Source organism: Mustelus asterias, unplaced genomic scaffold (assembly GCF_964213995.1).
Source record: "Mustelus asterias unplaced genomic scaffold, sMusAst1.hap1.1 HAP1_SCAFFOLD_97, whole genome shotgun sequence".
Classification (NCBI taxonomy): Eukaryota; Metazoa; Chordata; class Chondrichthyes; order Carcharhiniformes; family Triakidae; genus Mustelus; species Mustelus asterias.
Genome location: NW_027590145.1, coordinates 837,706 through 860,277, shown reverse-complemented (window position 1 = coordinate 860,277; position 22,572 = coordinate 837,706). Strand labels below are relative to the sequence as shown.

The following is a 22,572-nucleotide window of genomic DNA, read 5'->3' as shown; positions in this document are numbered from 1 at the left end:
TACCTTCTGTTAATGGTCGTTGGTTTCATTCATTGTATGTTAAATGGAACAGTGCCATAGGGTTTGTTTGTTGCTTGGAACAGTCCCGTCGCTTGAATTTCTCCGATGCATCTGCTGCCCCCCCCCCTTGTCCTTTTAGATGGTGGGTGGGTTTGAAAGGTGCTGTTGAAGGAGCCTTGGCGAGTCGCTGCAGTGCATCTTGTAGATGGTACACACTGCTGCCACTGTGCGTCGGTGGTGGAGGGAGTGAGTGTTTGTGGTTAGCGTGTCGATCGAGCGGGGCTGCTTTGTCCTGGATGGTGTCGAGCTTCTCGAGTGTTGTTGGGAGCCGCGCCCATCCAGGCAAGTGGAGAGTATTCCATCACATCCAGAGCACCACCAGAGCAAGTTCCACCCTCCCCGAAGCACTCTCCTCATTCAGAGAGCCACGTTTCCACTCCTTCACTGTCCTCCCTGACGGCACAGTGGGTGTACCCACAAATATCTCGAATTAAGAATCTACTGATGACCGTGAAACCATTGTCGATTGTCAGAGAAACCCATCTGGGTTCACTAATGTCCCGTTTAGGGAAGGAAATCTGTCGTCCTTGCAACAGCAATGTGGTTGACGTCCTGACCTGTGCCTTGTCAGGATGGTGGACGGGCTTTTGGGGAGTCAGGAGGTGAGTTACTCTCCGCAGGATTCCCAGTGGACAGGCTTTGGGGGGAGTCAGGAGGGGAGTTACTCTCCGCAGGATTCCCAGTGGACAGGCTTTGGGGGGAGTCAGGAGGGGAGTTACTCTCCGCAGGATTCCCAGTGGACAGGCTTTGGGGGGGAGTCAGGAGGTGAGTTACTCTCCGCAGGATTCCCAGTGGACAGGCTTTGTGGGGGGAGTCAGGAGGTGAGTTACTCTCCGCAGGATTCCCAGTGGACAGGCTTTGTGGGGGGAGTCAGGAGGTGAGTTACTCTCCGCAGGATTCCCAGTGGACAGGCTTTGGGGGGGAGTCAGGAGGTGAGTTACTCTCCGCAGGATTCCCAGTGGACAGGCTTTGGGGGGAGTCAGGAGGTGAGTTACTCTCCGCAGGATTCCCAGTGGACAGGCTTTGGGGGGAGTCAGGAGGTGAGTTACTCTCCGCAGGATTCCCAGTGGACAGGCTTTGGGGGGGGAGTCAGGAGGTGAGTTACTCTCTGCAAGATTCCCAGTGGACAGGCTTTGGTGGGGAAGTCAGGAGGTGAGTTACTCTCTGCAGGATTCCCAGTGGACAGGCTTTGGTGGGGGAGTCAGGAGGTGAGTTACTCTCCGCAGGATTCCCAGTGGACAGGCTTTGGGGGGAGTCAGGAGGTGAGTTACTCTCCGCAGGATTCCCAGTGGACAGGCTTTGGGGGGGAGTCAGGAGGTGAGTTACTCTCTGCAAGATTCCCAGTGGACAGGCTTTGGGGGGAGTCAGGAAGTGAGTTACTCTCTGCAAGATTCCCAGTGGACAGGCTTTGTGGGGGGAGTCAGGAGGTGAGTTACTCTCCGCAGGATTCCCAGTGGACAGGCTTTGTGGGGGGAGTCAGGAGGTGAGTTACTCTCCACAGGATTCCCAGTGGACAGGCTTTGGGGGGAGTCAGGAGGTGAGTTACTCTCCGCAGGATTCCCAGTGGACAGGCTTTGGGGGGAGTCAGGAAGTGAGTTACTCTCCGCAGGATTCCCAGTGATGATGTGGAGATGCCGGCGTTGGACTGGGGTAAACACAGTAAGAGTTTTATCAACACCAGGTTAAAGTCCAACAGGTTTATTTGGTAGCAAATGCCATTAGCTTTCGGAGCGCTGCTCCTTCGTCAGATGGTACATTGGGGAAACCATGCAGACGCCACGACAACGGATGAATGAACACCGCTCGACAATCACCAGGCAAGACTGTTCTCTTCCTGTGGGGGAGCACTTCAGCAGTCACGGGCATTCAGCCTCTGATCTTCGGGTAAGCGTTCTCCAAGGCAGCCTTCACAACACACAACAGCGCAGAGTCGCTGAGCAGAAACTGATAGTCAAGTTCTGCACACATGAGGACGGCCTCAACCGGGATCTTGGGTTCATGTCACACTATCGGTAACCCCCACAGCTTGCCTCCTGGACTTGCAGAATCTCTCTGGCTGTCCTGTCTGGAGACAATACACATTTCTTTAACCTGTGCCTAATGCTCCCTCCACTCACATTGTCTGTATCTTTGAGACTTGGTTGGTTGTAAGGATTCGCATTCTAATCAGTATTCTGTAACTTCATCTTGTGACCCTGTGTGCCTTGTTTGCGAGCAGATTTCCACTCCATCTGACGAAGGAGCAGCGCTCCAAAAGCTAATGGCATTTGCTACCAAATAAACCTGTTGGACTTTAACCTGGTGTTGTTAAAACTCTTACGGGGATTCCCAGTGAACAGGCTTTGCGGGGGGCAGAGTCAGGAGGTGAGTTACTCTCTGCAGGATTCCCAGTGGACATACTTTGGGGGGGGAGTCAGGAGGTGAGTTCCTCTCCGCAGGATTCCCAGCCTGTGACCTGCTCTGGTAGCCACAGTATTTATCTGGCTGGGTCCAGTTTAGTTTCTGGTTAATGGTAACCCCCAGAATGTTGACAGTGGGGGGGGGGGGGGGGGGTGGAGAATTGTTGGATGATTTCATAATGGGTTTGAGAAATTTCAAACAATCGGGGATTTAAGACACTAATAAAACAACAGCACCTAAGATCAGACTAACAGAGGTACGGTCTGCAGAAGGAGACACATACTCACAGTAAGAGATTTTAATAAGTGTGAGATTTGAATGAGTATTTCTGATTTAAACATGTATTTTGGATTTTAAAGTGCAGTCAGCTGTATGTTTAAAGCAATCTGTACACTTTAGCCAAAAGCAGGTTACCGTAGAGCATGATGGGATAAAGGCATATTGAGACCAGCCAAGAACATAAGAACTAGGAGCAGGAGTAGGCCATCTGGCCCCTCGAACCTGCTCCGCCATTCAATAAGATCATGGCTGATCTCTTCGTGGACTCAGCTCCACTTACCCGCCCGCTCACCATAACCCTTAATTCCTTCACATTAAGGCGGCACGATGGCACAGCGGGTTAGCACTGCTGCCTCACAGAACCAGGGACCCGGGTTCGATTCCCGACTTGGCTCACTGTCTGTGTGGAGTTTGCACATTCTCCCCGTGTCTGCGTGGGTTTCCTCCAGGAGCTCCGGTTGCCTCCCACAGTCTGAAAGACGCGCAGGTTAGGTGGATTGGCCATGCTAAATTGCCTCTTCGTGTCCAAAGATGTGCAGGTTAGGTGGATTGGCCATGCTAAATTGCCTCTTCGTGTCCAAAGATGTGCAGGTTAGGTGGATTGACCATGCTAAATTGCCCCTTAGTGTCCAAAGATGTGCAGGTTAGGCGGATTGGCCATGCTAAATTGCCCCTTAGTGTCCAAAGATGTGCGGGTTAGGTGGATTGGCCATGCGAAATTGCCCCTTAGTGTCCAAAGATGAGCAGGTTAGGTGGATTGGCCATGCTAAATTGCCCCTTAGTGTCCAAAGATGTGCAGGTTAGGCGGATTGGCCATGCTAAATTGCCCCTTAGTGTCCAAAGATGTGCGGGTTAGGTGGATTGGCCATGCTAAATTGCCCCTTAGTGTCCAAAGATGTGCAGGTTAAGCGGATTGGCGATGCTAAATTGCCCCTTAGTGTCCAAAGATGTGTGGGTTAGATGGATTGGCCGTGCTAAATTGTCCCTTAGTGTCCAAAGATGTGCAGGTTGGGTGGATTGGCTATGCTAAATTGCCCCTTAGTGTCCAAAGATGTGTAGATTAGGTGGATTGGCCATGCTAAATTGCCCCTTAGTGTCCAAAGATGTGTGGGTTAGATGGATTGGCCGTGCTAAATTGTCCCTTAGTGTCCAAAGATGTGCAGGTTGGGTGGATTGGCCATGCTAAATTGCCCCTTAGTGTCCAAAGATGTGTGGGTTAGGTGGATTGGCCATGCTAAATTGCCCCTTAGTGTCCAAAGATGTGCGGGTTAGGTGGATTGGCCACGCTAAATTGCCCCTTAGTGTTTAGGGGGACTAGTAGGGTAAATGCATGGAGATAGGGCCTGGGTGGGATTGTGGTCGGTGCAGACTCGGTGGGCCGAATGGCCTCCTTCTGCGCTGCAGGGATTCCATGATAACTGATGGAAGGCGGGAAAAGTAAACTTGAGAAATGTATAATTGATCTGACTAAAGCACTGTAACTTCAGAGTGGGACTGGAAAGCTCACAGCCTTCTTTTCAGAGGCGTTGGACTGTCCAATGCTATCTCTCCCTTCCATCACTGGTCAAATAAAAAATCGTCTTTAACCAGCAGACTGTTTTTCGCGAGTCTTTGTATTCGGCTGGGTTCAGTTGAGAGATCCTACGTCTGCTTCACTCTGTTCATTTCAGTCTATGCAAACACTTCATTTTAAGATATTTCTGCCTTTGTAATTACATTTCAATGCTAGCCCGCAGGGGGTGAACCAACACTGCTAACTCTTAAAGCTAAACTGACTACATTTTAAAACTCGGAAGGCATGCTGGGTTAGCTAAAGGATGGCTGCATTCCGGAAAGGTACATAGCAAGCACGGTGGCACAGTGGGTTAGCACTGCTGCCTCACAGCGCCAGGGACCCGGGTTCGATTCCCGGCTTGGGTCACTGTCTGTGCGGTGTCTGCACGTTCTCCCCGTGTCTGCGTGGGTTTCCTCCGGGTGCTCCGGTTTCCTCCCACAGTCCACAAGAAAAGTGCTGGTTAGGGTGGATTGGCCGTGCTAAATTCTCCCTCAGTGTTACCCGAACAGGCGCCGGAGTGTGGCTGGATTCCCTGCTCTTGTAGCCATGGTATTGGTATGGAATCATAGAACACCTACAGTGCAGAAGGGAGGCCATTCGGCCCATCAGGTCTACACCAACAACAATCCCACCAGGCCTTATCCCCGCAACCACGGCCAATCCAACTAACCTGCACATCTTTGGACACTAAGGAGCAATTTATCATGGTCAATCCCCCTAACCTGCACATCTTTGGACACTAAGGGGCAATTTAGCATGGCCAATCCACCTAACCTACACATCTTTGGACACTAAGGAGCAATTTATCATGGTCAATCCCCCTAACCTGCACATCTTTGGACACTAAGGGGCAATTTAGCATGGCCAATCCACCTAACCTACACATCTTTGGATACAATGGGGCAATTTAGCATGGCCAATCCACCTAACCTACACATCTTTGGACACTAAGGGGCAATTTAGCATGGCCAATCCACCTAACCTGCACATCTTTGGATACAATGGGGCAATTTAGCATGGGATTTTCACAGTAATTTCATTGCAGTGTTACTTGTGACACTAAACACATTGACGAAGGGAAAGCGGTAGATGTGGTTTATATGGATTTTAGCAAGGCGTTCGATAAGGTCCCCCATGCAAGGTTTCTAGAAAAAGTGAGAGGGCATGGGATCCAAGGGGCTGCTGCCCTGTGGATCCAGAACTGGCTTGCCCAAAGGAGGCAGAGAGTGGGTATAGATGGGTCTTTTTCTAAATGGAGGTCGGTCACCAGTGGTGTGCCCCAGGGATCTGTTCTGGGACCCTTGCTGTTTGTCATTTTCATAAATGACCTGGGATGAGGAAGTGGAGGGATGGGTTGGTAAGTTTGCCGACGACACGAAGGTTGGTGGGGTTGTGGATAGTCTGGAGGGATGTCAGAAGTTACAGGGGGACATAGATAGGATGCAAGACTGGGCGAAGAAGTGGCAGATGGACTTCAACCCAGATAAATGCGTCGTGGTCCATTTTGGCAGGTCAAATGGGATGGAGGAGTACAATATAAAGGGAAAGACTCTTAGTACTGTAGGGGATCAGAAGGACCTTGGGGTCTGGGTCCACAGGACTCTAAAATCGGCCCCGCAGGTGGAGGAGGTGGTTAAGAAGGCGTATGGTGTGCTGGCCTTTATCAATCGTGGGATTGAGTTTAGGAGTCCGGGGATAATGATGTAGCTATATAAGACCCTCGTCAGACCCCACTTGGAGTACTGTGCTCGGTTCTGGATGTGGAAAAGATTGAAAGGGTGCAGAGGAGATTTACAAGGACGTTGCCTGGATTGAGTGGCATGCCTTATGAGGATAGGCTGAGGGAGCTCGGTCTTTTCTCCTTGGAGAGACGTAGGATGAGAGGAGACCTAATAGAGGTATATAAGATGTTGAGAGGCATAGATTGGGTGGACTCTCAGAGGCTTTTTCCCAGGGTGGGAATGGCTGCTACGAGAGGACACAGGTTTAAGGTGCTGGGGAGTAGGTACAGGGGAAATGTTAGGGGGAAGTTTTTCACACAGAGGGTGGTGGGCGAGTGGAATCGGCTGCCGTCAGTGGTGGTGGAGGCAAACTCAATAGGGTCTTTTAAGAGACTCCTGGATGAGTACATGGGACTTAATAGGATGGAGGGTTACAGGTAGGTCGAGAAGGTAGGGATGTGTTCGGCACAACTTGTGGGGCCGAAGGGCCTGTTTGTGCTGTAGTTTTTCTATGTTTCTATGTAAAGGCAAGTTTTGATGACAACAACTGCTGTGTTTGCCAGACAGAGACAGCTCGCAGCAAACACTTAGAATAATGAGATAGGTTTGAAAAAGGTTTTGGTTTCAGTGTGTGTTGTGAGATCAGTTTGATTAGCACGATGCTGAGTTCAACACAGAGGCAGCAGAACAAAACCAGTCTCTCCAACTTTTCTCTTTCTTTCCATGTCTGTAACGAGTTAATATTTTTAAAGTTCTGTTCAATAAAAGAAATTCATTTCAACATCGTCCCAGTGCTGTCCCCGTCTATTCAAAGGAATGAATGGACCCTACACCAGCTCAATACTTCGCATCTGAACACAGACTCCCGCTTCAGGGATATTAATGCAATAAAGTGGGGAGTATTCCATCGTGCTCCTGACCTGTGCCTTGCAGATAGCAAACAGGCTTTTGGGGGGGGTGGTGTCAGGAGGTGAGTTACTCTCTGCAGGATTCCCAGTGGACAGGCTTTGGGGGGGAGTCAGGAGGTGAGTTACTCTCCGCAGGATTCCCAGTGGACAGGCTTTGGGGGGGGGGGGGGGTGGGGGGGAGTCAGGAGGTGAGTTACTCTCCGCAGGATTCCCAGTGGACAGGCTTTGGGGGCAGTCAGCAGGTGAGTTACTCTCCGCAGGATTCCCAGTGGACAGGCTTTGGGGGCAGTCAGCAGGTGAGTTACTCTCCGCAGGATTCCCAGTGGACAGGCTTTGGGGGCAGTCAGGAGGTGAGTTACTCTCCGCAGGATTCCCAGTGGACAGGCTTTGGGGGCAGTCAGGAGGTGAGTTACTCTCCGCAGGATTCCCAGTGGACAGGCTTTGGGGGCAGTCAGGAGGTGAGTTACTCTCCGCAGGATTCCCAGTGGACAGGCTTTGGGGGCAGTCAGCAGGTGAGTTACTCTCCGCAGGATTCCCAGTGGACAGGCTTTGGGGGCAGTCAGGAGGTGAGTTACTCTCCGCAGGATTCCCAGTGGACAGGCTTTGGGGGCAGTCAGGAGGTGAGTTACTCTCCGCAGGATTCCCAGTGGACAGGCTTTGGGGGGAGTCAGGAGGTGAGTTACTCTCTGCAGGATTCCCAGTGGACAGGCTTTGGGGGGAGTCAGGAGGTGAGTTACTCTCCGCAGGATTCCCAGTGGACAGGCTTTGGGGGGATTCAGGAGGTGAGTTACTCCTTGCTGGATTCCCTGCTCTTGTAGCCATGGTATTGATATAGAATCCCCACAGTGCAGAAGGAGGCCATTCGGCCAATCGAGGTCTGTACTGACCCACAATCCCACCCAGGCCCTGTCCCAACAACCCCACATATTTACCCTAGCTAATCCCCCTGACACTAAGTTGCGATTTAGCATGGCCAATCCACCTAACCCGCACATCCGTGTGGCATCTGCACGTTCTCCCCCGTGTCTGCGTGGGTATCCTCCAGATGCTCCGGTTTCCTCCCACACTCCAAGGATGTGCAGGTTAGGCGGATTGGGCTATGCTAAAATTGCCCCTTAGTGTCAGGGGGATTTGAAGTGTAAATACATGGGATTGCGGGAATAGGGCGTGGGTGGGATTGTTGTCGGTGCAGACTCGATGGGCCGAATAGCCTCCTTCTGCACTGTAAGGATTCTGTGATCTTTGGACTGTGGGAGGAAACCGGAGCACCCGGAGGAAACCCACGCAGACACGGGGAGAACGTGCAGACTCCACACAGACATTGACCCGAAGCCGGGGATCGAACCCGGGTCCCCGGCGCTGTGAGGCAGCAGCGCTAACCCACTGTGCCACCGTGCTGCTGGCTGGTTCAGTTCAGCTTCCAATCAATGATAATCCCTCCAGGGTGTTCCTTCAAATTGTTTGGACTTTCATAATTTTAAGATTCATTATCTAAGGCACAGTGGTTGGCACTGCTGCCTCACAGCGCCAGGGGCCCGGGTTCGATTCGCGGCTCGGGTCACTGTTTATGTGGAGTTTGCACGTTCTCCCCGTGTCTGCGTGGGTTTCCTCCGGGTGAAATAGAAATAGAAATCCTACAGTACAGAAAGAGGCCATTCGGCCCATCGAGTCTGCACCGACCACAATCCCACCCAGGCCCTACCCCCATAACCCTACATATTTACCCAACTAATCCCTCTAACCTATGCATCTCAGGACACTAAGGGGCAATTTTTAGCATGGCCAATCAACCTAACCCGCACATCTTTGGACTGTGGGAGGAAACCCACGCAGACACGAGGAGAATGTGCAAACTCCACACAGACAGTGACCCGAGCCGGGAATCGAACCCGGGACCCTGGAGCTGTGAAGCAGCAGTGCTAACCACTGTGCTACCATGCCGCCCAGTGCTCCAGTTTCCTCCCACAGTCCGAAAGACGTGCGGGTTAGGGTGCTAAATTCTCCCTCAGTGTTACCCGAACAGGCGCCGGAGTGTGGTGACTAGGGGATTTTCACAGTAACTTCATTGCAGTGTGAATGCAAGCCTCCTTGTGATACTAATAAATAAATTAAATATTTAAGCACCAGCCTTGCTACTTATGTGCTCTTCCTGCGGACTTGGAGAGTCATCAACTCAGGCGGCATGGGTGACACAGTGGGTTAGCGCTGCTGCCTCACAGCGCCAGGGACCCGGGTTCGATTCCCGGCTTGGGTCACTGTCTGTGTGGAGTCTGCACATTCTCCCCGTGTCTGCGTGGGTTTCCTCCGGGTGCTCCGGTTTCCTCCCACAGTCTGAAAGACGTGCTAGTTAGGGTGCATTGACCCGAACAGGCGCCAGAGTGTGGCGCCCAGGGGAATTTCACAGTAACTTCATTGCAGCGTTAATGTAAGCCTTACTTGTGACACAAATAAAGAAACTTTTTCCACGGGGGTGGCGGAGGGGGGGGTGTGGTGGTGGCTGCTGTGCCATCCAGTGCTGTGTCAGAGGCAAACCCGCCAAGACTCCTTCAACAACACCTTCCACGTCCCTGGCTTCTACCACCTAGAAAGCAAAGGTGAGCAGGTGCTGGGAAACACTGGCACTTCCCAAGTTCGCCTGACTTGACAACACCTCATCACTCCACCCTCCCTCCTTCAGTCACTGGGTCAAAAAACCAGAGGGCGCCAAAGGGCGTGCCTTGGCGACACGATGGCCATCACACTGTCAGGGGGCACAAATTTGAGGGCAGGTATTAAATGCTGACCCCTGAGCCAGTGACCTCCCAAGAGCGCCCGGGGAAAGTGGTGGGTGAACCGCCATCTTGAGGCGCCGCTGTCCCGTGTGCAGGTGTAGGTACACCCACGGTGCTGTTAGGGGAAGGGAGTTACAGGATAGCAACACTGGCCACAGTGAAGGAAGGGGCAGCACGGTGGCACACTAGCTAGTGTAAATGCATGGGGTTATGGGGATAGGGCCTGGGTGGGATTGTGGTCAGTGTAGACTTGATGGGCCGAATGGCCTCCTTCTGCACTGTAAGGACTCTATGATTCTATGACCCGGTATATTTCCAAGTCGGGACGGTGAGTGTGTGTGAGAGAGAGTGTGAGTGTATGTGAGAGAGAGTGTGTGAGAGAGTGTGTGTGAGAGAGTGTGAGAGTGTGTGTGTGTGAGAGTGTGTGTGTCTGCGTGAGTGTGTGTGTGAGTGTGTATGAGAGTGTGTGTGAGAGAGTGTGTGAGAGAGTGTGTGAGAGAGAGTGGGAGTGTTAGAGAGTGTGTGTGAGAGTGTGTGTGTGTGAGAGTGTGTGTGTGAGTGAGAGAGAGCGTGTGTGTGAGAGAGTGTGTGTGTGTGTGTGTGTGAGAAAGTGTGTGTGTGAGAGAGAGAGTGAGAGTGTGTGTGAGAGAGTATGAGAGAGTGTGTGTGAGAGTGTGTGTGAGAGTGTGAGTGTGTGTGAGAGAGTGTGTGAGTGTGAGAGAGTGTGAGAGAGTGTGTGTGAGAGAGTGTGTGAGAGAGAGTGTGTGTGAGAGAGAGGGTGTGTGAGAGAGTGTGAGAGTGTGTGTGAGAGTGTGTGTGAGAGTGTGTGAGAGAGAGTGTGTGTGAGAGAGTGTGTGAGAGTGTGTGAGTGTGTGTGAGAGAGTGTGAGAGAGTGTGTGTGTGAGAGTGTGTGTGAGAGAGTGTGTGAGAGAGAGTGTGTGAGAGAGAGTGTGAGAGAATGTGTGTGTGTGAGAGAGTGTGTGTGTGTGAGAGTGTGTGTGTGTGAGAGAGTGTGAGAGTGTGTGAGAGAGTGAGTGTGTGAGAGAGAGTGTGTGTGAGAGAGAGTGTGTGAGAGTGAGTGTGTGTGAGTGTGTGAGAGAGTGTGTGTGAGAGTGTGAGAGAGAGAATGTGTGAGTGTGAGAGAGAGAATGTGAGAGAGAGTGTGAGAGAGCGTGAGAGTGAGAATGTTTGAGAGAGCGTGTGAGAGAGAGAGTGTGTGAGAGAGTGAGAGTGTGTGTGTGAGAGAGAGTGTGAGAGAGTGTGTGTGTGAGAAAGAGTGTGAGAGGGTGTGAGAGAGTGTGTCTGTGTGTGAGTGGGACTGGGATGGGAGAATGCAGCTGATGGTGGCAGGGTTTTCTCAATCAGTTTACCCAGTGGACGGCCTTCGAAATGAGCAACACTTACAGGCTGGAGAGGAACGACAGGTTTAATGGTCCCCCCCCCTGCCCAGTACACATGATCATAACGTGGCTTCAGCATTCACTCAGGAACAATTTGTTTGTTTTATAAAGAAGCCATTGCGAGTGAACAGAATCGCACCTTCAGCTGACCAGACCCGGTCCTGCACTCAGAACCCCTTCTCCATCAGCCACACCTTCAGCTCCTTGTCAAAGTAACCTTTAACCCTGAGACTCATCGCCACCTCGTTAACCTGAGTGACCGGAGTCTTTCCCGTCACCTGCTCCAGGAATTCCTTCAGGTCTTTCTCAAGCATCTGAAAGGGGGAAGAAAGGGCACCACAGCAGTTAAAAACTATCGGATTTGCTTTATTGTTGTCACATGTATTGGGACACAGTGAAAAGTATTGTTTCTTGCGCACTATACAGACAAAGCATACCGTTCAGAGAGAAGGAAAGGAGAGGGTGCAGAATGTAGTGTTACAGTCACAGCTAGGGTGTAGAGAAAGATCAACTTAATATTTGATTTGATTTATTATTGTCACATGTACTGGGATAGAGTGAAAAGTATTGTTTCTTGCGCGCTATACAGACAAAGCATACCGTTCATAGAATACGTGTCTGCGTGGGTTTCCTCCGGGTGCTCTGGTTTCCTCCCACAGTCCAAAGATGTGCAGGTTAGGTGGATTGGCCGTGCTAAATTGCCCCTTAGTGTCCAAAGATGTGCGGGTTGGGTGGATTGGCCATGCTAAATTACCCGTTAGTGTCCATACAGACAAAGCATACTGTTCATAGAGTACATAGTGGAGAAGGAAAGGAGTGGGTGCAGAATGTAGCGTTACAGTCATAGCTAGGGTGTAGAGAAAGATCAACTTAATATTTGATTTGATTCATTATTGTCACGTGTATTGGGATACAGTGAAAAGTATTGTTTCTTGCGCCCTATACAGACAAAGCATACCATTCATAGAGTACATAAGGGTAAAGTGGGGGTAAATTGGGGGTAAAGTGTTAGCGTGGATTGAGGATTGGCTATCTAACAGAAAGCAGAGAGTCGGAATAAATGGGTGCTTTTCCGGTTGGCAATCAGTGACTAGTGGCGTGCCGCAGGGATCGGTGCTGGGGCCTCAACTATTTACCACATACATTGACGATCTGGAGGAGGGGACCGAGTGTCGGGTAACAAAGTTTGCAGATGACACAAAGATGAGTGGGAAAGCGAATTGCGTGGAGGATGCGGAAAGTCTGCAGAGAGATTTGGATAGGCTAAGTGAGTGGGCGAGGATCTGGCAGATGGAATATAACGTTGACAAGTGTGAGGTTATCCACTTTGGAAGGAATAATAGTAAAATGGACTATTATTTAAATGGTGAAAAATTACAACATGCTGCTGTGCAGAGGGACCTGGGGGTCCTTGTGCATGAATCGCAAAAAACTCAGTCTGCAGGTGCAGCAGGTGATCAAGAAGGCAAATGGAATGTTGGCCTTTATCGCGAAGGGGATGGAGTATAAAAGCAGGGAGGTCTTGCTGCAACTGTACAGGGTACTGGTGAGGCCGCACCTGGAGTATTGTGTGCAATTTTGGTCCCCTTATTTGCGAAAGGATGTATTGGCCTTTGAGGGAGTACAGAGAAGGTTCACCAGGTTGATACCGGAGATGAGGGGTGTAGCTTATGAGGAGAGATTGAGTAGATTGGGCCTGTACTCGTTGGAGTTTAGAAGGCTGAGGGGAGATCTTATAGAGGCATATAAGATAATGAAGGGGCTCGACAGGGTAGAGGCAGAGAGATTCTTTCCACTTAGAAAGGAAACAAGAACAAGAGGGCACAGCCTCAAAATAAGGGGGAGTCAGTTTAGGACAGAGTTGAGGAGGAACTTCTTCTCTCAGAGGGTAGTGAATTTCTGGAATTCTCTGCCCATTGAAGCAGTGGAGGCTACCTCGTTAAATATGTTTAAGTCACAGGTAGATAGATTTCTGATCAATAAGGGAATTAAGGGATATGGGGAGCGGGCGGGTAAGTGGAACTAAACCACTATCAGATCAGCCATGATCTTATTGAATGGCGGGGCAGGCTCGAGGGGCTAGATGGCCTACTCCTGCTCCTATTTCTTATGTTCTTATAAGGGAGAAGGAAAGGAGAGGGTGCAGAATGTAGTGTTACTGTAATAGCTAGGGTGTAGAGAAAGATCAACTTAATATTTGACATGTACTGGGATATAGTGAAAAGTATTGTTTCTTGCGCACTATACAGACAAAGCATACCGTTCATAGAGAAGGAAAGGAGAGAGTGCAGAATGTAGTGTTACAGTCACAGTTAGGGTGTAGAGAAAGATCAGCTTAATATTGGGCGGCATGGTGGCACAGTGGTTAGCGCCAGGGACCCGGGTTCGATTCCCGGCTTGGGTCACTGTCTGTGCGGAGTCTGCACGTTCTCCCCGTGTTTGCGTGGGTTTCCCCCGGGTGCTCCGGTTTCCTCCCACAGTCCGAAAGACGTGCTGGTTAGGGTGGATTGGCCGTGCTAAATTCTCCCTCAGCGTAACCCGAACAGGCGCCGGAGTGTGGGCGACTAGGGGGATTTTCACAGTGGCTTCATTGCGGTGTTAATGCAAGCCTTACTTGTGACACTAATAAATAAACTTTAAACTATCAAAGTTGTCCATCTGGCACTCAGCAGGACAGATTCTCAGGATAAAGCGGCAGTAAAGCCAACAACAATTTATACTGCATGAGAAGAGAGAGCTAGTTGGTTAGCAGGTGGGCTCTGATTGGTGGCGGTGGGGAGCATTGGAATGAAGAATGCAGCACGGAACAGTTAACTGCTCAGTTCCGTTCAAAAATCCGGGCTGGGCAGGACGACCCGGGATTGGTCCAAGTCTTTGCCCCAGGGGGGGCGGGTGGGTAACGCCTCGCGAGGTGCCCCTACAAGAAGTCAGACCTACCCAAATGTCGCCCTCTATCTTGCGAATGACGGTCATCTTCCTGTTGCCATGGGTGATGTCTGTGTAAACGGGGACGTTGTGCATCCGGGAGCGGCGCACGGTGTAGGGTAAATCAGGAGGTGGATCTGCGAAGACATTAACACACCAGCTAAACACTCTCGCCAGGAGCGAGCACTGGATTGTTACAAGCCAGGTCGGATACTTCCAGGTGCTCTGTGAAGCCGGCGCCCTAAATACCCCTGGGTGAGGATCAAAGGGGTTTCTCTCTCACAAAAAAATAAAGTTATCTCATATGATTGTTTGAAAATGTTCCACAGAGTCTCTCTCCATCGCAGGTCTTTTTCTAAAATGGAGGTCGGTCACCAGTGGATCTGTTCTGGGACCCTTGCTGTTTGTCATTTTCATAAATGACCTGGATGAGGAAGCGGAGGGATGGGGTTGGTAAGTTTGCCGACGACACGAAGGTTGGTGGGGTTGTGGATAGTCTGGAGGGATGTCAGAAGCTGCAGAGGGACATAGATAGGATGCAAGACTGGGCGGAGAAGTGGCAGATGGCGTTCAACCCAGATAAATGCGGAGTGGTCCATCTTGGCAGGTCGAATGGGATGAAGGAGTACAATATTAAGGGAAAGACTCTTAGTACTGTAGAGGATCAGAAGGACCTTGGGGTCCAGGTCCATAGGACTCTAAAATCGGCCCCGCAGGTGGAGGAGGTGGTTAAGAAGGCGTATGGTGTGCTGGCCTTTATCAATCGAGGGATTGAGTTTAGGAGTCCGGGGATAATGATGCAGCTATATAAGACCCTCGTCAGACCCCACTTGGAGTACTGTGCTCAGTTCTGGTCGCCTCATTGCAGGAAGGATGTGGAAATGATTGAAAGGGTGCAGAGGAGATTTACAAGGATGTTGCCTGGATTGAGTGGCATGCCTTATGAGGATAGGCTGAGGGAGCTCGGTCTTTTCTCCTTGGAGAGACGTAGGATGAGAGGAGACCTAATAGAGGTATATAAGATGTTGAGAGGCATAGATCGGGTGGACTCTCAGAGGCTTTTTCCCAGGGTGCTACGAGAGGACACAGGTTTAAGGTGCTGGGGGGTAGGTACAGGGGAAATGTTAGGGATAAGTTTTTCACACAGAGGGTGGTGGGCAAGTGGAATCGGCTGCCGTCAGTGGTGGTGGAGGCAAACTCAATAGGGTCTTTTAAGAGACTCCTGGATAAGTTCATGGGACTTAATAGGATTGAGGGTTATAGGTAGGCCTAGAAGGTAGGGGCATGTTCAGCACAACTTGTGGGGCCGAAGGGCCTGTTTTGTGCTGTAGTTTTTCTATGTTCTAGGTTTGGAGCGGCACGGTGGGTTAACACTGCTGCCTCACAGTGCCAGGAACCCGGGTTCAATTCCCAGCTCGGGTCACTGTCTTTGCGGAGTCTGCACATTCTCCCCGTGTCTGCGTGGGTTTCCTCCAGATGCTCCTATTTCCTCCCACACTCCAAAGATGTGCGGGTTAGGTGGATCGTCCGTGCTAAATTGACCCTTAGTGTCAGGGGGTTAGCAGAGTAAATATGTGGGGTTATAGGGATAGGGCCTGGGTGGGATTGTGGTCGGTGTAGACTCGATGGGCCGAATGGCCTCCTCCTGCACTGTAGGGATGCTATGGATTTGATTTGATTTACTGGGAGCGGCACAGTGGCTGGCACTGTTGGCGTGGCCAATGCACCTAACCAGCACGTCTTTCGGGCTTGTGCGCAAGGCAGTAATGTGAGTCAGTTACAAACACCCAGTGTGAAATGTCTACCCGTGGCGAGAAAAACTGGAAAAATGAAACAAAATACAGGATGCAGAGAAAGCAGCAAAAATGGATCAGCTGCTAAACAACACGGCACGGTGGCACAGTGGATTAGTGCTGCTGCTTCACAGCTCCAGGGACCCGGGTCACTGTCTGTGCGGAGTCTGCACGTTCTCCCCGTGTCTGCGTGGGTTTCCTCCGGGTGCTCCGGTTTCCCCCCCAACAAAAGACGTGCAGGTCAGGCGGATTGGCCATGCTAAAATGCCCCTTCGTATCCAAAGATTTTGATTTGATTTGATTTATTATTGTCACGTGTACTGGGATACAGTGAGAAGTATTGTTTCTTGCCAGCGAAACAGACAAAGCATACCGTTCATAGGTCTGATGACAGCAGCAGGGAAGAAGCTGTTCTCCGGTGTCAAAACTGGATACAAGCAAGTTATTGCGGATGCTGGAATTTGAAACCAAAATAGAAAATGCTGGAAAATCTCAGCAGGTCTGGGCAGCATCTGTAAGGAGAGAAAAGAGCTGACGTTTCGAGTCCGGATGACCCTTTGTCAAAGCTAAAAGGCTGAGAAAGTGGGAGAAATTTATACTGCAGGGGGAGGGAATGAAAGATGAGTCGTAGCCACAGAAACCAGGGGAAAGGCTGCTAATGGCAGCCCATAGAGAGAATAAAGGGTGTTAAATTGCCCCTTAGTGTCCAAAGATGTGCAGGTTAGGTGGATTGGCCATGCTAAATTGCCCCTTAGTGTCCAAAGATGTGCAGGTTAGGTGGATTGGCCATGCTAAATTGCCCCTTAGTTTCAGGGGGACTAGCTAGTGCAAATACAAGGGATTGTGGGGATAGGGCCTGGGTGGGATTGTGGTCGGTGCAGACTCGATGGGCCGAATGGCCTCTTTCTGCACTGTAGGGATTCTATGATTCTAAACACTGACCTCGAGGTGGGCACCATCCGGATGGCGTGGGGTAGTGGTCGTGCTTCGGAGGAACGGGCACTGTGGTGGGTGGAATTAATCTCTCCACAAACTTAAACTCCTCCGTTGATTCGATGATCCCCGGATATTTGGCATCAGAGCTTGCGGAACTGGCGTATCTCTGGGAAAGGATGAAAATACCGTGGTCAGAACTTGAAGGGGTCCAGACACCGGGATCACGGACAAGTATTAAACAGTCTACTAATGTGGTTAGACAGAGTAAAGTTTAAGTTTATTTATTAGTGTCACAAGTAGGCTTACATTAACACCGCAATGAAGTTACTGTGAAAATCCCCCAGTCGCCACGGTCCGGCGCCTGTTCGGGTAACACTGACGGAGAATTTAGCACCCTAACCAGCACGTCTTTCGCACTGTGGGAGGAAACCGGAGCATCTGGAGGAAACCCACGCAGACACGGGGAGAACGTGCAGACTCCACACAGACAGTGACCCGAGCTGGGAATCGAACCCGCCTCAGAGAGGCTGATTTTTGCACTCGGGGCTGATTAACTACAGCTACCACCCATTGTTTGATTTGATTTTGATTTGATTTATTATTGTCACATGTACTGGGATACAGTGAAAAGTATTGTTTCTTGCGCGCTATACAGACAAAGCATACCATTCATAGAGTACATAGAGGAGAAGGAAAGGAGAGGGTGCAGAATGTAGTGATACAGTCACAGCTAGGGTGTAGAGAAAGATCAACTTAATATTTGATTTGATTTATTATTGTCACATGTACTGGGATACAGTGAAAAATATTGTTTTTTGCGCACTCTACAGACAAAGCTTACCGTTCATAGAGAAGGAAATGTGTGTGTGCAGAATGTAGTGTTACAGTCATAGCTAGGGTGTAGAGAAAGATCAACTTAATACGAGGTGGGTCCATTCAAAAGTCTGACAGCAGCAGGGAAGAAGCTATTCTTGAGTCGGTTGGTGCGTGACCTCAGACTTTTGTATCTTTTTCCCGACAGAAGAAGATGGAAGAGAGAATGTCCGGGGTGTGTGGGGGTTCTTAATTATGCCGGCTGCTTTTCCCCGAGGCAGTGGGAAGTGTAGACAGAGTCAATGGATGGGAGGCTGGTTGGCGTGATGGACTGGGCGACATTCACAACCTTTTGTAGTTTCTTGCGGTCTTGGGCAGAGCAGAAGCCATACCAACAGAGAAAATGCTGGAAAATCTCAGCGGGTCTGGCAGCATCTGTAAGGAGAGAAAAGAGCTGACGTTTTGAGTCCAGATGACTCTTTGTCAAAGCTAAAAGGCCAACAAAGTGGGAGATATTTATACTGCAGGGTGAGGGAATGAAAGATGAGTCATAGCCACAGAAACCAGGGGAAAGGCTGCTAATGGCAGCCCATAGAGAGAATAAAGGGTGTGAATGGCCAAACGGCAGAGAAGCTGAAATCAGAGGGTAAACTGTGACAGATGGAGATGTGGGGGGAGGAGGGAGATGGGTGGGAGAGGCAAAATTTAGAAAAAGGGGGAAGTGGAAGCAAAGGAGAAGAAAAGGTAAGGAAAGGGGGAATAAGGAATGGGGAAAGAGTGGGGGGCGGGGGGAAGAAAAATGAAGAAAGTCAATAAAGAAATAAAAGGTGGAGAACAGTTAAAAATTAAATAAAATGAAGGTAAAAATGTTTTTATCCAGGAGCCATACCAAGCTGTGATACATCCAGAGAGGATGCTTTCTATGGGGCATCTGTAAAAGTTGGTGAGAGTCGTAGCTGACATGCCAAATTTCCTTAGCCTCCTGAGAAAGTAGAGGCGTTGGTGGGGCTTTCTTAACTATAGTGTCGGCATGGGGGGACCAGGACAGGTTGTTGGTGATCTGGACACCTAAAAACTGGAAGCTCTCGACCATTTCCACTTCGTCCCCAATCAAGTCACAGACATGGTGCCTACGGACAGAACAATAGCCTCCTTGAATGTCAAAGCAGCCTGGCGGGAACCAAGTTCACCTTTGAACCCACTCAGAAATAACGGTCACGGTTACTGGGCACCCGACTGGTACTAATGCGCCTACAGGTGCCCGACTGAGACTATCGACACGGCTGGAGCTCCTCCTGGAACTGACATCACGACTGGGGCTGGGTCAAATTGCCAACCTCGTCAGTGACGTCCGGATCCCAACAAAAGAGTTTACCTTCTCTTCTTAAAAAAAAATCACTAATCTGGCTCGGCCTTGCACCGTGAACCCTCCACTGAGACCGGCTGCCACTGCTGGAGCCTCTCCTGTCACTGTCGTGGTTACTAGATGGCTATTAGCACTGGACCCCAGGCACGGTGGTTAGCACTGCTGCTTCACGGCGACAGGGACCCGGGTTCGATTCCCGGCTCGGCTCACTGTCTGTGTGGAGTCTGCACGTTCTCCCCGTGTCTGCGTGGGTTTCCTCCGGGTGCTCCGGTTTCCTCCCTCAGTCCGAAAGACGTGCTGGTTAGGGTGCTGAATTCTCCCTCAGTGTTACCCAAACAGGGGCCCGAGTGTGGGCGACTAGGGGAATTTTCACAGTAACTTCATCGCAGTGTTAATGTAAGCCTTACTTGTGACACTCATAAATAAACTTTAAATTGGCACTGAAATTACCACCAGGTCCAGTGCGACACTGGATCCAGCACAACACTGGCATTGCCACTGGATCCAGTGCGACGCTGGCATTTCCACTGGATCCAGCGTGGCACTAGCATTACCTCTGGATCCAGTGCAATGCTGGCATTACCACTGGATCCAGTGCAATGTTGGCATTACCACTGGATCCAGTGCGACAATGACATTTCCACTGGATCCAGTGTGGCACAAGCATCACCACTGGATCCAGCATGACACTGGCATCACCACTGGATCCAGTGCAACGCTGTCATTACCACTGGATCCAGCATGACACTGGCATCACCACTGGATCCAGTGCAATGTTGGCATTGCCACTGGATCCAGTGCGACACTGTCATTTCCACTGGATCCAGTGTGGCACAAGCATTACCACTGGATCCAGCATGACACTGGCATCACCACTGGATCCAGTGCAACGCTGGCATTACCACTGGAAACAGCATGACACTGACATTGCCACTTGATCCAGTGTGGCTCTGACATCGCCACTGGATTTCCCCCGCTCTCCAGACGGGGCCAGTCCCCCGCTAACCCCTCTCCCCGGTCAGTGTGAGGGTGCCCAGCCCAGCCCAGCACTGGCCTCCCCCGGGCCGGTTTACCTGCAGCCTCCTCCCCGCGGCCGCTCCGAGCCGCCGCCAGGCTCCCGCCATCAGCGACATGGCCGGTACCGCCGGCACTGCGCAGCCGCAAGGGGAGAGCCGCCGGCACCGCCGAGACAGCGCAGCCGCAAAGGGGAGAACCGCCGGCAAAAACGCAGGCGCAGCGGGAGGGCCGCATGGCACTGCCGGGAATGCGCAGGCGCACGGGGAAAGCCACCGGACTGCCGGAGCGCGGAGGCAGAGACACCGCGCAGGCGTCCTGCCGCGAAACTCCGCGCACGCGCACCTCCACACTCAGCTTTTGGGGGGGGGGGGGGGAGAAGAGACGCGGGCAATGACGTAGCCAGGGTTGCCAACTCCCTCCCGGGCTGGCCGGGAGTCTCCAGGGATTGGACATCAATCTCCAGCCCCACTGCTGGGTGCAGCCCCTGGAGAGTAAAGCACAGTAAGAAGTTTAACAACACCAGGTTAAAGTCCAACAGGTTTATTTGGGAGCACGAGCTTTCAGAGTGTCGCTGCTTCTTCATCAGGTGAGTGGGAGTTCTGTTTACAAACAGGGCATATAAAGACACAAACTCAATTTACAAAATAATGGTTGGAATGCGAGTCTTTACAGGGAATCAAGTCTTAAATGTACAGACAACATGAGTGGAGAGAGGGTTAAGCACAGGTTAAAGAGATGTGTATTGTCTCCAGACAGGACAGACAGAGAGATTTTGCAAGCCCAGGCAAGTCGTGGGGGTCACAGATAGTGTGACATGAACCCAAGATCCCGGTTGAGGCCGTCCTCATGTGTGCGGAACAGTCTCTGCTCAGCGACTCTGCGCCGTCGTGAAGGCCGCCTTGGCGAACGCTTACCCGGAGATCAGAGGCCGAATGCCCGTGACCGCTGAAGTGTCCCCCAACAGGATCACAGCAACCTCTGCAAGACGTGCCGGATCATCGACACAGATGGCATCATCTCACGTGAGAACACCATCCACCAGGTACACGGTACATACTCTTGCAACTCGGCCAACGTTGTCTACCTGATACGCTGCAGGAAAGGATGTCCCGAGGTATGGTACATTGGGGAGACCATGCAGACACTGCGACAACGGATGAATGAACACCGCTCGACAATCACCAGGCAAGACTGTTCTCTTCCTGTTGGGGAGCACTTCAGCAGTCACGGGCATTCAGCCTCTGATATTCGGGTAAGCGTTCTCCAAGGCGGCTTCACGACACATGACAGCACAGAGTCGCTGAGCAGAGACTGATAGCCAAGTTCCGCACACATGAGGACGGCCTCAACCGGGATCTTGGGTTCATGTCACACTATCTGTAACCCCCATGACCTGCCTGGGCTTGCGAAATCTCACTAACTGTCCTGGCTGGAGACAATACACATCTCTTTAACCTGTGCTTAACACTCTCTCCACTCACATTGTCTGTACCTTTAAGACTTGATTACCTGTAAAGACTCGCATTCCAACCATTATTTTGTAAATTGAGTTTGTGTATTTATATGCCCTGTTTGTGAACTGAACTCCCACTTACCTGACGAAGGGGCAGTGCTCTGAAAGCTAGTGGATTTTGCTACCAAATAAACCTATTGGACTTTAACCTGGTGTTGTGAAACTTCTTACTGTGTTTACCCCAGTCCAACGCCGGCATCTCCACATCTTGAATAAAATATCGTCAGGCCATTAAACAAATAGTCCTCTTTAAATCATTTTCTTTGAATATTTCTCTTTCCCGCATATAAAAAATATTGGAAAATTTGGGGGGAACAAAGTGTGTGGCCGGCGACAAGAATAATAGAATCCCGACAGTGCAGAAGGAGGCCATTTGGCCCATCGAGTCTGCACCGACCACAATCCCACCCAAGCCCTATTACCGTAACCCCATGTATTTACCCTAGCAAGTCCCCCTGACACTAAGGAACAATTTAGCATGGCCAATCCACCTAACCTGCACATCTTTCAGACTGTGGGAGGAAACCCACGCAGACACGGGGGGAGAACGTGCAGACTCCACACAGACAGTGACCCGAGCCGGGAATCAAACCCGGGTCCTTGGCGCTGTGAGGCAGCAGCGCTAACCCACTGTGCCGCCCATGGTTTTGGCTATGCTAAATTGCCCCTTAGTGTCCAAAGACGTGCTGGTTAGGTGGATTGGCCGTGCTAAATTCTCTCTGTGTAACCCGAACAGGCGCCGGAGTGCGGCGACGAGAGGATTTTCACAGTAACTTCATTGCAATGTTAATGTAAGCCTACTTGTGACACTAAGAAAATAAACTTAAAGTTAGGAACGATGTGCAACACAACGAGGAAATGCTGGGTGGCACAGTGGGTTAGCGCTGCTGCCTCACAGCACCAGGGACCCAGGTTCAACTCCTGGCCTTGTGTCACCGTCTGTGCGGAGTCTGCACGTTCCCCCCGTATCTGCGTGGGTTTCCTCCGGGTGCTCCGGTTTCCTCCCACAGTCCAAAGATGTGCAGGTTAGGTGGATTGGCCGTGCTAAATTGCCACTTAGTGTCAGGGAGACTAGCGAGGGTAAATGTGTGTGGTTGCAGGAATGGTGCCTGGGT

At 51.0% G+C, this 22,572-nt stretch overlaps 1 protein-coding gene across 2 annotated transcripts; it reads right to left on the bottom strand.

Annotated features, from left to right (window-relative positions):
* Window positions 1-1,742: 1,742 nt before the first annotated feature.
* On the bottom strand, window positions 1,743-20,103 carry mrpl49 (mitochondrial ribosomal protein L49). 2 transcript variants are annotated; one of them, XM_078202806.1, is made up of 5 exons: window positions 20,001-20,089; window positions 16,755-16,914; window positions 14,032-14,156; window positions 11,234-11,408; window positions 1,743-2,125 (listed from the first exon to the last, which is right to left on the bottom strand). In XM_078202806.1, exons 1-4 carry the CDS (start codon window positions 20,058-20,060, stop codon window positions 11,262-11,264), a joined length of 492 nt encoding a protein of 163 aa, XP_078058932.1. In that variant the 5' UTR covers window positions 20,061-20,089; the 3' UTR covers window positions 1,743-2,125; window positions 11,234-11,261. The 2 variants fall into 2 exon arrangements, with proteins under 2 accessions (XP_078058932.1, XP_078058931.1); XM_078202805.1 differs by lacking the exon at window positions 1,743-2,125 and having other exon boundaries at window positions 10,974-11,408; window positions 20,001-20,103.
* Window positions 20,104-22,572: the final 2,469 nt, after the last annotated feature.

Bases quoted from the DNA above. Each gene is read 5' to 3' on its own strand.
- mrpl49 (XM_078202805.1), bottom strand. From the start codon at position 20,060: ATGTCGCTGATGGCGGGAGCCTGGCGGCGGCTCGGAGCGGCCGCGGGG. The intron at 16,915-20,000 runs GTAAACCGGCCC...ATCCTTTCCCAG, and splicing joins CCGCGGGGAGGAGGCTGCAG to AGATACGCCAGTTCCGCAAG. The intron at 11,409-14,031 runs GTAGGTCTGACT...TCCCCCTTTCAG, and splicing joins AGATAGAGGGCGACATTTGG to ATGCTTGAGAAAGACCTGAA.